Source organism: Quercus robur, chromosome 3 (assembly GCF_932294415.1).
Source record: "Quercus robur chromosome 3, dhQueRobu3.1, whole genome shotgun sequence".
Classification (NCBI taxonomy): Eukaryota; Viridiplantae; Streptophyta; class Magnoliopsida; order Fagales; family Fagaceae; genus Quercus; species Quercus robur.
The window spans coordinates 37819729-37836448 of NC_065536.1; the positions used below are offsets into that span (position 1 = coordinate 37819729).

General features: G+C 41.3%; 1 protein-coding gene across 1 annotated transcript; it reads right to left on the reverse strand.

Annotated features, from left to right (window-relative positions):
* Positions 1-7133: 7133 nt before the first annotated feature.
* Positions 7134-16492, reverse strand: LOC126717961 (phosphoenolpyruvate carboxylase 4). Its single transcript, XM_050419963.1, has 18 exons — positions 15855-16492; positions 15471-15548; positions 15292-15360; positions 15053-15131; positions 14874-14950; positions 14672-14767; positions 13891-14029; positions 13662-13793; positions 13132-13205; positions 12723-13001; positions 12502-12627; positions 12314-12415; positions 12077-12223; positions 9756-9854; positions 9527-9615; positions 8983-9109; positions 8687-8893; positions 7134-8201 (listed from the first exon to the last, which is right to left on the reverse strand). Exons 1-18 carry the CDS (start codon positions 16287-16289, stop codon positions 7377-7379), a joined length of 3180 nt encoding a protein of 1059 aa, XP_050275920.1. The 5' UTR covers positions 16290-16492; the 3' UTR covers positions 7134-7376.
* Positions 16493-16720: the final 228 nt, after the last annotated feature.

Here is a 16720-nt window from a genome sequence, read left to right on the forward strand (position 1 = left end):
TCTGCTGATACTCGGCGAGCCGTACGGTCGCGGCCTCCCTGCATTCTTCTAGCCAATCCAAATGCTCCATCATCAGGTCGGCATTCTGGACGGGGTCAAACCCGGCGACCCTTGCACTGCATAAGCTCACCTCGGTTGGTATCACTGCTTCTGCTCCGTATGTCAAAGAAAACGGGGTTTCCCCGTGGATCTCCTAGGGGTCGTGCGGTAAGCCCACAATACACTGGGTAGCTCCTCCGCCCATCTTCCTTTCGCCCCATCCAACCTTCTCTTGAGCCCGTTCAAAATAGTCTTGTTTACTGCTTCAGCTTGGCCGTTGCTTTGTGGGTATGCCGGGGTTGAATACTTGTTCCTGATGCCGAGCTCGCTGTAGAAGGTCCGAAAAGCGTTGCTGTCGAACTGTAGCCCATTGTCTGTTACAAGCGAATTCGGCACCCCAAACCTTGTAACTATGTTTTTCCATACAAACTTCTTCACGTCCGTATCCCGGATATTAGCCAAGGCTTCGGCTTCAGCCCACTTCGTAAAGTAATCTATAGCTACCAATACAAAACGGCAGTTCCCCGTTGCTCGGGGGAATGGCCCGAGGATGTCAAGCCCCCATTGTGCGAACGGCCACAGGCTGCTGACAGGATTTTGGTGTCCTGTAGGCTGATGGATCATTGGGGCGTGCTTTTGACACTGTTCGCAGCTCCGAGCATATTCAGCGGCATCCTTCTGCATCTGTGGCCACCAAAACCCCTATGTCATCGCTCTGTGCGCTAAAGATCGTCCCCCAGCATGCCCGCCACACACTCCCTCATGTAGCTCGGTTAGAAGCTCTTTGACTTTTTCGGGATGTAGGCACAAGATGTAAAGGCCTGCGAAGGATCTTCGGTACAACTTTCGATCCGCAAAGAGCCAGTATCGAGGAGCCATCTGGCGAATCTTGTTGGCCTCGGCCTCATCCTCTGGAACTTTATCTTCGGCAAGGAAGTCTATGATCGGGTTCATCCAACACGGACCAGCCACTGCTACCTGCGCAACTTCTACTCCAGCCTGGTCGGGAACACTCTTCACATAGATGCTTGGCTCCCTTATAAGTTCTATTGTGATAAACCGTGGCGTGTCCTCAGTGGCCGATGAGGCTAACGTGGCAATAGAGTCAGCGTGCTTGTTTTGTGACCGAGCCACCTGGGATATCTTTACCGTTCCAAACTGACCGATAATCTGCTTTGCCGTACTTAGGTAAGCTTTCATTCGGGGGTCCCGAGCCTCGAAGTCCCCCATGATCTGATAAACGACCAGCCGAGAGTCCGAGTAAATCTCAACATCCTTCGCGCCCAGATGCAATACAGCCCTCAATCCGGCCAGTAGGGCCTCATACTCGGCTTCATTGTTCGAGGCTTTGAACCCCAATCTGAAGGAGTGTTCCAGTCGTATACCCTCAGGGGTGATTATGACAATGCCAGCCCCGGCCCCCATAGCATTTGATGCGCCGTCCACAAATACCCTCCACGAGCGAATCTCCGCACTACAGATTACCTTGCCTTCGTTCTTGGGTGTGAATTCTGCGATGAAATCAGCGAGAACCTGTCCCTTCACCAAGCTTCTAGGTCGGTATCTTATGTCAAACGATCCCAACCGAGTCCCCCATTTGGCAATCCGACCTGTGAATTCCGATCTCTTTAACAGTGACTGCAAAGGATACTCGGTGAGGACGAACACCGTGTGTGCCCGGAAGTAATGTGGCAACTTCCTCGTGGCGTGCACCAGGGCTAAAACTAACTTCTCAAAGGGCAGGTACCTTGTCTCGGCGTCTACTAAGGTTTTGCTCACGTAATACACTGGCATTTGTACTCCCCGGTCCCTTAGTAACACAGCACTTACGGCATGTTCGGTGACTGCAAGGTACATAAACAGATCCTCCCCGGGCTCCGGGGCCGTCAACCTCGGCACCTCTGCCAAGTACTCCTTTAGCTCTCGAAAAGCCTCATCACAGCTCTCGTCCCATCGAAACCCCTTCCACTTTTTCAGAAGTTGATAAAACGGCCGGCAGCGATCGGCAAACTTGGAGATAAATCGGTTCAGGGCGGCTAACATTCCAGTGAGCACTTGCACCTCTTTAGGATTGCTTGGTGGTTTGAGGCGGTTCACGGCCTTTATTTGGTCGGGGTTAGCTTCTATTCCCCGAGTAGAGATCAGATATCCCAGGAACTTACCAGCCCCCACTCCGAAAGTGCACTTCTCAGCATTCAGGCGCAATTTGTGCCATCGTAGTATCTCGAATACTCCCCGGAGGTCTTCGGTGTGCTGTGACTCGATTCTGCTTTTTACCACCATGTCGTCGATATAAACTTCAACCGTGCATCCAATCTTTTCTCGGAACATTCTCGTCATCATTCGCTGATACGTGGCCCCAGCGTTCTTCAATCTAAACGGCATGACCTCGTAGTGATAGTTTGCGTTCGGGGAGATAAATGCTGTCTTTTCTCGGTCTTCGGGCGCCAAGGCAATCTGGTGGTAGTCCTGGAAGGCATCTAGGAAGCTCATCCTCGGGTGCCCGTATGTTGCATCTACTAACTGATTAATCTTGGGCATCGGGAATGGGTCTTTGGGACATACCTTGTTCAAGTCTGTGAAGTCCACACAAACTCTCCATTTGCCGTTCTTCTTCTTCACCACGACAGTGTTTGCCAACCACTTCGGGAAGAATATCTCCTTTATGACTCCGGCCTCCCTCAGCCGCTGTACCTCCAGGTTTACTGCATCGATGTGTTCTTTTGACGCTCTTCTTGGTTTCTGCTTCTTCGGGGGGAATAATGGATCCACATTGAGTCTGTGGACAATGAATTCGGGATCTACGCCGGGCACTTCATACGGGTTCCATGCGAAGACATCTATGTTCTGCAACAGGAACAACAACATCTCTACCCTTTCCCGGTCATTCATGCTTGTACCTATCTGGAAATATCTGTCACTATCTGGAAGAATTCTTACCTTCAGCACCTCCTCAGCGACGTCCGCCCCAGTTTCCCGGGGTTTCTGTAATTGCTATGCAGTCTCTTTCTCGGCGTGCTCAGCTTGACCGAGCTGTTCCTTTTCCCACCTAACCGCGGCTACAAGGCATTGCTTCGCCACCTGTTGGTTCCCCCTTACCTCTGCAACTCCATACTCAGTAGGAAATTTTACTTTCACGTGAAGGGTGGACGGAACAGCCCCCATGGTGTGAATCCACGGCCTCCCCAGGATTGCGGTGTAAGGTGCGAATGATCGGACTACTATGAATGTAACTATAACTCCCTTGCCTTCCATGTCCACTGGGAGAGAGATTTGCCCCTCGGGAATCACAACTCTCCCGTCAAACGAGACCAATGGCGTGTCATACTTCGTCAAATCCTGGGTCTTTAACCTGAGCCCTTCGAAGAGGTCCGGGTACATGACGTCAGCCCCGCTACCTTGATCAATCATCACCCTCTTCACCAAGAATCCGCCTATCCGGGCTGTCACCACCAAAGCATCGTCGTGAGGTTGGATCGTCCCTTCCAAATCATCTTCTTCGAACGAGATGGCCAGCCGTCCAACTTTCTTTTTCTTCTTGGATGATTCTCCCTCCGCGCAAGCCACTGTCATTACCCTTTTTGCCGCTGCTGCTCTTCTTAGTGCGGCATGGATGACGTCGATTACCCCCAGGGGTGGTGGAAGGGGGTTCCTTTTCCGTTGGGCGCCCTGCCCGGATTCTCGATTAATGGAATCTGCTACAAACTCTTTCAGGTGCCCTACCTTCATTAGCTGTCCGAGATGATCTTTTAATACCCTACACTGCTCGGTGGTGTGCCCCTTGTCTCTGTGATAGGTGCAGTATAGGTTTTGGTTCCTCCGAGATGGGTCGCCCCCCATTTTGTTCGGCCATCTGAAGAATGGCTCATTCCTGATCCGTTCCAAGATTTTGTGCACGGGCTCTTTAAACACCACATTAACCCCTTCGATTTGCACCTCTGGTTCCTGCATTCTGAAGTCTCTTTTCGGCTTTGGCGGCAAAATGCTTTGCCGAGATCTCCCCGCAAAAGGAGCTTTCCCCCTGCTTTGCAACCGGTCATCCTCCAGGCGTTTGTACTCCTCTATGCGTCTCATCAGTTGCCTTATGTCCTCCGGGGGTCTTCTCGTCAGCGACTCCCGCAATTCAGAATCTTCGAGGAGCCCCATCCTGTAGGTGTTTGCCGCAATTTTCTCGTTTCCTCCACCAATCTCGTTGTAGAGTTCCCAGTATCGGCTGGCATAACTCCGAAGGGTTTCCCCGACCCTCATTTTCATGGAAAGCAATGCGTCGACCGGCTGTTGCACTCGGCTGCATGTCACGAACCTGCTGCCGAATTCCTGAATCAGCTCGGCGAAGCTGTGTATAGAACCTTTCCGCAACCCATTGAACCATCTCAGTGCGGTAGAGCCGAGACTAGAGGGGAATACTTTACACATCAATGCATCGTTGTGCGCATGCAAAGACATCATGTGGATGTAATGGCTGACATGTTCCACGGGGTCCGTCCTCCCCTCATACGAATTGAATGGCGATCAGTGAATCTGCTCGGCAGCGCGGCCCGTTCAATTTCATCGAAGAATGGAGACCGGGCCGCCATCCGCAAGGCTCGACTCATGGCATCCACGGCAGCATTGTGGTGCAGTCGTTCCTCCGGGGATTCTGATCCTTGGTCATCGTAACCATGCGACCGTGAGCGGTTTCATTGATGACGTAGTCCCCGTGGTTGCCGGTGTGACTCTTAGGAACGCGATCGGTCTCGGGATCGTTGCGTACCAGATCGGCTGGAGCCCTTGCCCTGATTTCTCCTTTGCTGGTTGCGATTCCTTTCATGTCGCCGATCCCTCGCTTCCAGCTCTAAATCCATTACCAGTCTGTGTAACCGCTCCAACTCTCGGTCTCTATCATCATGCTGCCGATGCGCCGAAACGCCGGAAACCGTCCGGTGTGTCTGAGCCGACCCTTCTCCCAATCCGGACCTTTCCTCCCCCCTTGGTTGCTCCCTATCTTCCCACCGTTTCTGCCTTCTCTCCCTCCATGTTGACCCCCGAGAAGATCCTATCTAGCCGCTCGATGCACGCTCTCCTGAACGCTTCTCAGACATTCCTTTCGTTTGAGTCTCAGTTGAACCACGGCTTCGTAGGAGGGCCCCACGGTGGGCGCCAATTGTAGGAACCAAGTACAAGACTTCTGGGCCTTAGATCACTTGGGCTCACAATTTATTTGTAGTGGGCTTAAGGATTTCCTACAATGGGTCGTTCTCGGCAGAGAGACTCAAAGCAACACTCAGTTGATACTCTCTCCTTGACTGTTTTCTCTCAATTTTTCTGAACCCTTTCTTCTCCCAACTTTCTTCTATTTATAGCCAAGGTTAGTGGGGAGATTATGATTACAGCCACCGTTAGTGCTACTGAAGGTCCAATATTATCTGATTAAAGTGGATGTTTAGGTGAGAGGGCGGTGTAGCATTTATGATCTTGGAGCTTGGCTCCATCTTGACCGATTATGTTTGGCAACTCAGTTCCCTGTGAATATCACATTTTCCCGGGAACAGTTCATATATTTGACCGGGAACGTTTGACCGATCACCTCTTGGAATTCAATACTCTACGCTTGTTTGTACATTAAGGAAGCTCCAAGAAGGGCGCAGGATAGCTAGACCTTTCTACTGGGCCTGTGCCCAAGGCCGGTATGGGACTGGGCCCAGGGCCTGTATGGGCCTAGGATTTCGGTGCTGTACACATGCATATTGTGATCGAAAACAATTTACCCTAGTTTATCATATTCTTTATAGAAGCTATTGCGTCTTTGCGCCAAGGGTTTTCTAACCAATGAACTTTTTGATCTTCATTGTTTGATGAATTGAAAAACTTTGCAGCCAACATTTTTCTTAAATTGGTGTGTTAGTCACGTACTGGGATTCGTGCATCATTGGTTGGTAACGTACTAGGAGCCGTGCATTGAAAGGAAAGATTGCCGCTATATTACAAGTCCAATTGGGTATTGGGGTAAGGGTTCAACTATAGGTTGGTATTAGGTATTAGGATTCCTTTTACTTGTAACCGTTTATTTTGATAATAGCGGATTCTCATGAGTGGTGACCTTAAATTCACCCAATGAGATTTTGCCTCGGTGGTTTTCCTCATTCATAAACAAATCACCTGTGTCAAATTTATTTTCCGTTGCATTTAACTTAGTTGTTAATTTGTTTATGCTACCATGCTTATTGCATGAAATTAAATCTAATTAATTTACTTAGCTAATTAATTGATTAATTTACCAAATGAGTCAATACATTATTGGTCTATCAAATTAGTGTGGTTGGCTACAGATTAAAAGGCTAGCTTATTTTATTATTCAGCTTATTTTTGCTACTATTTGTGGACTCACTGCACTTTTTAGTACTATTCGTAGGTTCTACTATACTATTTCAGCTAACTTTTACCTTTATCTAAAGTACTTTCAACAAAAAATTTTTAGTTTCAGCAAAATAAGCGAACCCCAAACAAACCCTTAGAGTCAGCACTGCCTAACAATCTTCGATTATGCACCTATACCTACTACTCCTACACTGTTTCAGGCTTTTAGCATTACTATATGCATAATAATATCATAATACAAACAAATGTACTTGGAAAAAATGGATTTTTGCCCTTATTTTTTAAAATATCTAGCGATATGTCCTTGTTTTGAAACTATATAAGGACATGTCCCTGTTTCGAAACTCGATTTTCTCAAAATCGAATTTCAATAGAAAACTTAATTTGTAAAAATTGAGTTATAGACAATCAAACTTTAAATATATATATATATATATATATATAATTATATAGAACTCGAGTTCCTTGAATGGTACTCGAGTTCTACATTGAAACTCGATTTTAAGAAAATTAAGTTTTAAAATATGGACATATCACTATATAGTTTCAAAACAGTGACATTGTGCTAGATATTTTTAAAAATAAGGGCAAAAGCCCATTTTCTCCGGTGTACTTATACAATCATGCCTATATCCCAAATCTGCAGCCACGTCTCATTTGGTGATCAGTGGAGTTATTATACTATATTTGCTAATATTAAGGCAAACAAAATCCCATTCACAAAGATGACACCAACAAAATCAAAACAACAATCTAGCATAATCCAGGGTAAACCCATTGCAAGAGATAATAACACCTTTCACCAATAAAGTGACCAAATTCAGTGTAAATTCAGCAAATGCTAATCACAAATACAGATATGATGCCTATTTAATTCTGCCATCAAATAACAGCCTCTTTCAGATACAAACAAAATACGAAAAAGGCGAAAGTGTTTTAGTTGACTAGTTGTATATCCAAGAGCTTGAGAGAGGCCTTGTTTAACCTGTGTTCCTCATCCCCGCTGCAATACCATTTATAGTGATAAGCAATGCATCTCTTAGTTTATGATTAGCATCATCACATCTCAACCTTTTTAGTATCTCCACCTGCAACATGTTTATGGGATTGAGATAGGGAAGTCTGCTCTCTATCAGCCTTCTCAAGATCCGATTATTCTCAGACAGTTTTTCATGCCCACTAATCACCAGCACGTACTTCCCTGCTGCCAAAAGCTCCCTCCTTAGTTTGGAACCGAGTTCTCGCCTACTCTCCGACACAAGGACTTCATCATAGTGCTTGGCTATAGGAATGTCTGCTTTCCCTAAAACCATCTCTATAAGGTCTATGGTAGATTGGAAGAAAGGCCATTCTTTGTACATTGCTTTTAGGTCATCAGTATGGCCCTTCTCACAAACACCCTGCAGCCCTGCACCAACTCCAAGCCAAGCTGGAAGAACGAATCTGGTTTGGGTCCATGCAAAAACCCATGGTATGGCACGAAGATGTCCAATACCTGTAGAGCTCTTTCTTCTTGTTGGACGGCTTCCTATGTTTAGGAAACCAAGCTCAGCTTGAGGTGTAGCCTCATGGAAATAGGCAAGGAATTCTGGATTTTCATACACTACACTTCGATAATTCTGGCAACTAATTTTTGACATCTCCTCCATCAGATTTCTCCATTTTTCTTCTCGAGGTGGCTGTGGGGGGCGTAGGGTTGCAAGCAGCACAGCTGTTGTGTATATCTCCAGCTGTCTAACAGCTGTCTGTGGCAGCCCAAACTTAGCCTGTACCATTTCTCCTTGCTCAGTTGACCGAAGACTACCCTGCAGATCATTCAACAATGCCATTAGATATTATTCTCAAATATAAATCAATAGCTAATAATATAAGAACTCAATTTGTAAAAAACTGATTACTGAAACTTAATGGAAAAATTCACAAAAACTGAATACCATATCAAACTTGTATATTTTTATTTCAAATACATTCATGGTAATTTAATAGCAGTTTGTAATAACTTAAAATCCAAAACAACATTTACACAAGTTCCAATTTGGACAATTAAATGATATATAAAACACTTGGAATAAAAAATCAAGTTTGAAATAGAATCCAAAAAAATTAACCAAGCAAACTGGAGTACAGACTTTTGAATTTTGCATCTTTTTTTTTATCAATTAAATCATGATTTCATGTTTTTTATTTGTTTATAAAGATTAAAATTCAAGATATATACTACTACTAATTAGAGAACAAGAATGGAATATTTTGAAGCACCACCAAGATCTAAATTTAATAGATGACTCACCATTACAGAGCCAGGTGGTTGGGATTGAATGGCAAGATATGTTGGGCCACCACCACGACCAATACTCCCTCCACGCCCATGAAACAGAGTAACTTTAATACCATACTCATTGCATGCTGCCACAACATCTTCTTGGGCTTTGTAAAGTTCCCATGCTGCCGTGAAACGCCCAGCATCTTTACCAGAATCAGAGTAACCAACCATAACCTGTACACAATAACTTCCTGTTCTCCTCAAAAGATTCATTGGGAACTTTATTATAACTTAATCGTTATAGGCATTTTTGGAATGAATACCTCTTGATGACCGTTATGATTCTTTATGATGTGTTCACGGTACCAATTGATTGATAATAATTTCCTAATAACCGATCCAGCAGCTCTCAAGTCCTTAACAGTTTCAAATAAAGGAACCACCCGCAGCCTATTCCAGGATGTATACAAATATTTTGAGAATAAATGTGGCTAGTGCAATATGAACAGCAATTGTGTTGTGCCAAAGAGATGATACTTGCTTGAATCGACATGCAATATGACTCAGTGCTTGCCATTCGTTTTCGACCACTTATCATAAAATGATCAACTTTTGGGTGTTTAGACACACACATATTTGTGGTGTGTTTATATACATAAATCACCAAGAATGATAAAATGAATGGAAATGACATAATTTCTGTGAAACTCTGATCAATGGTTCCATAATACAAATTAGACCAACTTTCACAATGGAAAGTAACACAAATGGTAGAATTTTGTTTCATGTGCATCCAAACATTCCAATAAAAATGTGATTAGACAAATTTAATTGGAGTTGAATCAACATTGAGGGGTGCAAACTTACGTTCCACCAGGACAAGGTCTTCCCAATTCCCCACTTACAGCAAGTCTTGCATCTTTCTGCAGCAGCTCAACGGCAAGGACATCACTTGCCTGCCAATTACCAAACATTTTTGTTAATTCTATATTGACTGATATATAATAAAAAAAACTGTTGAAGAAGTCTTTTTAGCTTTGATTTTGACTAATGAGCTTCAATATCTAATTATAAAAGTAGAAGCAGTTAATCATACATTTGAAGCCATAGAAATCACATAGGCTCCAAGTGAATCACTCCCTAGCTCAGCAGCTACACGGAATGTGTCCAGGACTTCTTTAACATCTGGAGCAACCTGGAAAAGACCCAAGTCAGAACAGGTCTACAAATCAACCAAACGCAAATAACAGAAAAGCAACAATTGCTTTGCATTCATCATAAAAACTCCCAAGATCTCACAAGGTTGCAAAAACTAGAGCAGAGAGCCAATACACAAAGTGCATAATTTATCAATGACAGTAAATTCTCTATTGGTGTGCATTGAGATGAGCTTATTTTCATCAACTTATTTTGTTTACCGTGTAAAGTACAGTTGTACCTTGAAAAACTGTGATGCTTTAAAATGCTTTACATTCCCTTTTAATATGAAAATAAGCCCAACTAAACAGGTCCCCACCACATTCTCTATTTCTTTGAGGCAGAAAACTCATAATCCAATATCCCACAATTGAAAATTGGAAAAATTAAAAATTATTCAGGCCAAATTAATTGAACAGATCATGCATAGCTTCAATATTTTATGGCCCTTAACACAGATTATGACCTCTGTCAGTTTTAGTAATACAAGTCTGAAAGTCGTAAACATACTCAGGTTCAGCCTCCAATTTAGATTTTTCACAAACCAGTCCAAAGAAACTAATATTAACTTGTCTTAAAGGTAACTGGTAATAAGTCACTCATATGCCCATCAAAGTACCCTGAATGTAATATTAAGAGCAGAATATTATGACCTGTATCAGTATAAAAGAAAATCAATTAATATGAATCGACGATGAAATACAAGATATACATCTAGTCACACCTTGACCATACTGGACCTCAATGAGTTTTTTGTGAGTATGACCAGCAAGGCATATCTACAGTCATGAAGAAACTGCTATATGTGGTCACACATACTAAGGACCAACAGAGATGTAATGGCATCTTATGAACTAATGACTTCATATAAAATTCAGGATAGGTTCAAGTTAAACTTGATATAACTTCTCAATGTTCCACCATTTTAATACCATTGGTATGCACTAAATCCAAAGGCTGAGAAATACAGGGGTCCACATCAATTTTTTTTCAATACCAAATTCTCCTTTTTTTCCCGTCCCTCTCCACCCTCTGCTCCTTCAGGTCAGATGTTCTTAACACTGCCACAATGAAAACGATGCTCAATTTACCACAATGAAAACAATGCTCAATTCATGCTTATTAGTTTCTTCCAATGTCATCCCATTGGGAAGCTTCCATTCAAAATGGTGAATGAGAGAAGATAACAACAAGCTGTTCTAACACCAAGTGCCATTCCTGGACAACTTCTACAATCATGGATATTTGAGTTTTGATGGGATTGGAAAGCCTTCAGACCAGAACACAGAAAAATGTGTGGGCTGATTTCTTGCTTATTATGGGAGTGAAGATTTTCAAGATGGAAACAGCTTATATTTCTCGATGACTGGACTGCAGGAAGTGGACCAAGGACCATAACTATATGAATACGAGTCACTTGTTCACTTTTTGCACATTTTTTGTCATTTTCCCAAAACGGAGGAGAATATTATTTTTGAATAGGGTGAGATAGAGAGAAAGGGAGGGTAGAGAGAGATGGAGAGCACAAATATCATTGAATAAAGTTCAAAGGGTGTAATATTTGAGAAGTTACATTAGGAGTAACTTGAACTTGAACCCATCTCATTAAATTCACATAAACCAAGTTCTACAAATGTGGTCACACATGTGGCCAAACTCAATTAGTCTGTTACGGATTCCATAAACGACTCAAAAAATTTTGGGACTAAAGCTTTGTTATTATGGTTGTGTTTATACACCTTTGTCAACTGAAGTCAACACACTTTGATAAATATTAGTTTTGATATCCCATAACTATTCCCTTACTGCTAGCTCATAGGACTTTTTTTTTGGGGGGTTGGGGGGGGGGGGGGGATAACTAAAATGCTAGGTTATATGTATTATTGCAAATGATATATCTTTGACCAGAAATTATCAGGAAAATTACATAAATCATAGACTTAGTTCAGGATTTTAATAACATAAGGTTTTGGAGTCCCCAGTAAGGCATTACATGATGCATATAATCATGGCATAAGGCTTTCGTAAACTTATTACTAGAGAACCAAGACATACCCCCCCAAACTATTCTTTCACTCATAAAATGATGAACTAACTTTTAAAATTATACGGAACAGTGAAAAAGAAAGTTGTTTTTAAACAATAATTCATAAAGTTATTTTTCTTTTTTCTTTTTTCTTTTTTTTTTTTTTCCCAACCAATACCTCATAAACACCATACCTCAATACTTGAGGGAACTAGTGGCCTCTTTCCTTTCAGCTCTTTAGTTAAAAATTCCAGTTTCTTTTCTTCATCCCACTCACTATATGTGCCCATATCCAAATATCTGATAATTGCATCTAATGTATCAGCATGTCTACCAGATTCCTGATACATTGCAAAATTCAGTTAAAGCAGATAACAAAGCAAATAGCAGCCAGAACCCCCCCCCCCCCCCCCCCACACACACACACACACCTGACGCAAGTCGAGCTTCATCAATCCCATCCCAAAAGTAGTAACTCTTCGGATTAGGTCAGCAAACCGACCATCAGCTAGCATCCCAGATCCACATGATTGCTGGAAATTGATAATAATATACATATCCATATTAATAAAACCACCATCAAAAGATTATTCATAAATTTTTGAGAGAGAGAGATTACCAAAGAGTCATAACACAGAAGCAGAGGTTCTAAAATTTGATCTGATGTTTCATAGTAGTCCCATGGATCATATTCACAAGGAAGATCCTCAAGAAGAAGCTCCAAACGTCTTTGTGTCTTCATAAGCTGAACAATGGGACATAATTAAATCCTTGCACATATTACATAAATTTTAAATTTTACTAAAAAGTAGGAAGCCTCATCTAAAGAATAAGCAATACCTTATCTTTTACATTTCCAAGAACAACTCTATAAGGAGCAATTCCAGGACTTTGAGAGGCTCTTGGTTCTAAAAGCTTCTGGAAGCTGGACCTGCCCATCTGTGATTCTGCAAATATTTTCCTCTGAGCAAGGAGTTGGCTAGAGTTAAAAGAAGTGGATCGTGGTGTCACAACAGAATGTGCACTGCTAGAATTAGCAGGATTTCCATTTGGTAATGACATGCGCAGATTAGGACTCGAATTCTGAAACGAAGAATCCAAACTAGAACCCTGACCATCCTACAAAAAGAGAAAAATATCATAGAGATCATGCAAGTAATAGCTAGCTACAACGCAGAGTACAGAAAAAGAATCTACATAGCCAAACAAATAACATGCATGGATGTGAGCATCCTAGAATTTGCTTCACCTGACGATTCAACAGCTTGTAATCGGTGCCGTGCAATACTAGTCTAGGATACTGAGATCCACCATCACTGCATTCTACACACAGAAATTCAAAGATGAAATTATTAAATATTTGTTCACAATTATATTCAATGCTAATTCAAACAAACAATTTACAAAAACAAGGATTTTACAGATATAAAGAGAAAAAAGAATCGACCAATAGAGTGAATAAAGAGAAGATTTAGCAGATAATATTAATCATAGTCTTTTGATCAAAATTTAAATTGGGCTGATATCATTTCATGAATTATACTTTCTGCAGGTGCATTTCATAAGCATCATGGAAAGCATTACGTTTTGGATTGGGTTGGCATTCTACTCATAACAAACTTTGCAACTTGCCATACGTTGAGTGAGGATGGTCACCAAGTGACCAAAACAATGATAACAACAACAGAACTAGAAAAGAATCAACCTTAAGGATGGTGATTGAATTATATGCATAAATAACGAAATGAAATAATTTTAAGCAGATAATCAAATATTTACCGGTGCAAGAGGGTAGATCAGCTCTAGGTGGAAGTTGAGTTGGAAGGGCTGGAGCTTGTTGGCTATGAAGCTTCATTTGACTTCTGCTCAGAGATTGATTCCAACTTTCATGCCGATCATCAGATGAAGTTTCTGATGAGAACTTTGAATTTGAGTCAAAAGGAACAAATTGATTACTATATCCATAAGTATAACATCAGAGCTTCAAAAGAACTTAGACATGCAAAACCTTCTAGAATTTCATTTGCCAGTTTTGACAATCGATCACTACACCGATTCATGGATAGTTCAAATCTGAGGCTGTCAACTTCACGAATGTAGAGGTCAATCGCCATCCACCGAGATAAAAGAGATACATCTCTTGTAACCTGAAGAAACAGAAAGAGATGCATTTGAGGTCATCATGTACTCATTAGAACAGCACCAAATGAAATTGGAGGCAATTACAGTTAGATATTAAGCATAAATTTGCTTTGTAATCAGCACTGCAGATTTTTTATAGAAGTAATTCTTTACAGACAAAGTACTCTTAAAAAATGTAGCAGCAAAGATAGCTTGTGCTACCTTATGTGGTTTTTCAAGAAATCATAAACTTCATAAATTGATGAAGAAACTTGGATCTTGCAATGGGTGTTCACTTTAAGTTCACCAACAATCAAATTTAAATAAGAACAAACAAATACGCACAAATTAATCAGAGCAATGACTTCTGAAGTAGTCAATGAAACAGAGCTGATGTGATATGAGGGGGAAAATTAATCAGGACTGAAGTGCAGACTCCTAGGAAAGACACAAGAACTAAAAAGTTCAGAACTACATAAAACCATTAGACAGAATTATATGCCAAAGGTCAAAGGAAAAATAATAAGTTTGTTCCGTATGTTCCTGACCTAAGACTCTTCCTCAATGAAGATAGATTATTTGCCATTGACCTAAGACTCTTCCTTAATCATGGGGAAGATATTATCTCATACAAGCAGGAGAATTTATTTCACGGATGAACGCCTCACCTTTGCAGTTACATTTGGATTTCCATCTCTATCACCCCCCATCCAAGACCCAAACTTTATAGGGGTGCAAGTTAATGGAAGAGGCCTTCCGGTATGCTGTAAGTGAAAAAGAGAAGAGAACAAATAAGAAAGAAATCTGTATGGAAGAAAATATGTGCCTACAAAGAATCCAGTAGCTACCAAATATAATTTGAAGACAAACCTTCTTTAGAGCATTGCTGACACGACGTAAATAATGAGGTACAGCTTTCCAAAGGGATTGTTCCACAATGTTCAGGCCTAAGATAAATACAATCAATAAGTGCAGCTTGTAGATGCACACAATTTTCCCGAGAAACAAAAAATGAAATATCAAAAAGTTGTTAGCTTGGAGTAGTTTACCAGCCCTAGCTTCATCAACCGGTGTAGGTTGGTGGCGCCTAAGCTCGTCTGTCTGCCAGATTGATGTTATCTCTCTCATCTACACAAAAGCAAAAATTGAATCCATACTATATAACTCACATGCTATATTTATTTTGATAACTCACATGACGCCACATTTATTAAATTTTCAATCTTTATCTACAAACAAAAAGATTGAATCTGTAAATGGCACAAAGACAAAGACAAAGAAAGCATACCAGATCTTCAATCAGCATTTCTCTATCTTCAACACCCAGATCAGGTCGGTCGTTGTAGTCTAAAAGATGCTGAAATTGAGCAAAATGGCATGTTAGAATTAAGACTTAAAGAGACAAGGAAGGAACTTAAACAGTGATTACAATTTAACATAAATATATGAACAACAAAAACAACTTACAGCAATTCTAATGTGCTTGTATTGTAAAGTACGACGATTAATTTGTGTGGGATGTGCAGTAAGAACAATTTCCACCTCCTGCATTGAACAACAATAACAATAAAGCCTTAATCCGAACTCGTCACATGTATTCTTTTCCTCCGTTGTATTCTATCAAAAGTCATTACTTCCTTAATTAACATATCTTTTTTCTCTGCTTCAATATTTTTGATATTTCTCTAACATTATTGTTCCCTAAACTTGAATCAATAAACAGCTTCTTCTTCTTTTTTTGGTTTTTCGGAAAACGTGTACAGCAATACAGAACAATAACACTGAGAGAATCAACCGGAACAAAGAAAAAAAAAAAAGAAAAAAAAAAAAAGAGAGAAGGCATTGCAAAACCTGTTTGCAAACAGTTTGATAAAGCTCATCTGGGGTCACTCCACCCTGCACAAGCTGATTAAAAATGTCGTCACAAGATTTAGACAAAGGCGCGACATTTCGAGCCTTTCGAACTCTATGATGGGTTTCGGCAATACCCATGAGATTAAGATAATGACTGAAAGCACGAGCAAGTGTGAAAGCTTCTTCCAAAGTCATATTGGAAATCTCGGAAGCCAACTGGTTATCCAAAAGCTGAGCAGTGTCTTCAACATCAGCCATCCTCAAGTTACAAGCACTCTGAGCAAGAGTACGGTCCCTCTCAAGCTTGTCCATGAATTTAGTACCAACCTCTCTCTGTAACACGTCGTTTAGCAGACTACATAGTAATTTGCAGTCATCGTCGAAGCTCTGGAACGATATTTCCTCCGCTATGTCATCTGTGGTGTCTGTCATTTTTCTTCTTCCAAATCTTTCTTTGTTCACAATTCACAAAAGAAAGAAATACACAGAATAAGAATATACAGTAGTATGTGTGTGTGTCTGTGTGTTTGTGTGTTTGTGTGTGAGTGAGAGAGAGAATGTGAATATTATGGGGTCCAGCTGGTTCTCCTTCTTTCTATTAATAATGGGTTAATGACAAGTGGCAGTCAAGCGAGAGAGCTGGGTTAGTTTTGGTCTTGCTTTCTTTGTGCCACTCAAAACTTTTCCTAGCCAATTTATGCCTTTAATAGAATATTTTACTCTCTCGTCATTTCATTCATTTCCCGAAAAAACTGTTGGACTTTCCACCAGAATATTTTCGGATTATTCCCTTTTAGATTCTTTTTTTTTTTTGTGCGCATTTCAAACCAATACTACTCCTATTTATAAGATAAAAGGGATTG

Excerpts from the sequence above, each read along its gene's own strand:
- LOC126717961 (XM_050419963.1), bottom strand. The coding sequence starts at position 16,289 with ATGACAGACACCACAGATGACATAGCGGAGGAAATATCGTTCCAGAGC. Across the intron at positions 15,361-15,470 it reads ACAAGCACATTAGAATTGCT|CATCTTTTAGACTACAACGA; the intron begins GTAAGTTGTTTT and ends GCTCAATTTCAG. Across the intron at positions 9,616-9,755 it reads TGATTTCTATGGCTTCAAAT|GCAAGTGATGTCCTTGCCGT; the intron begins GTATGATTAACT and ends GGTAATTGGCAG.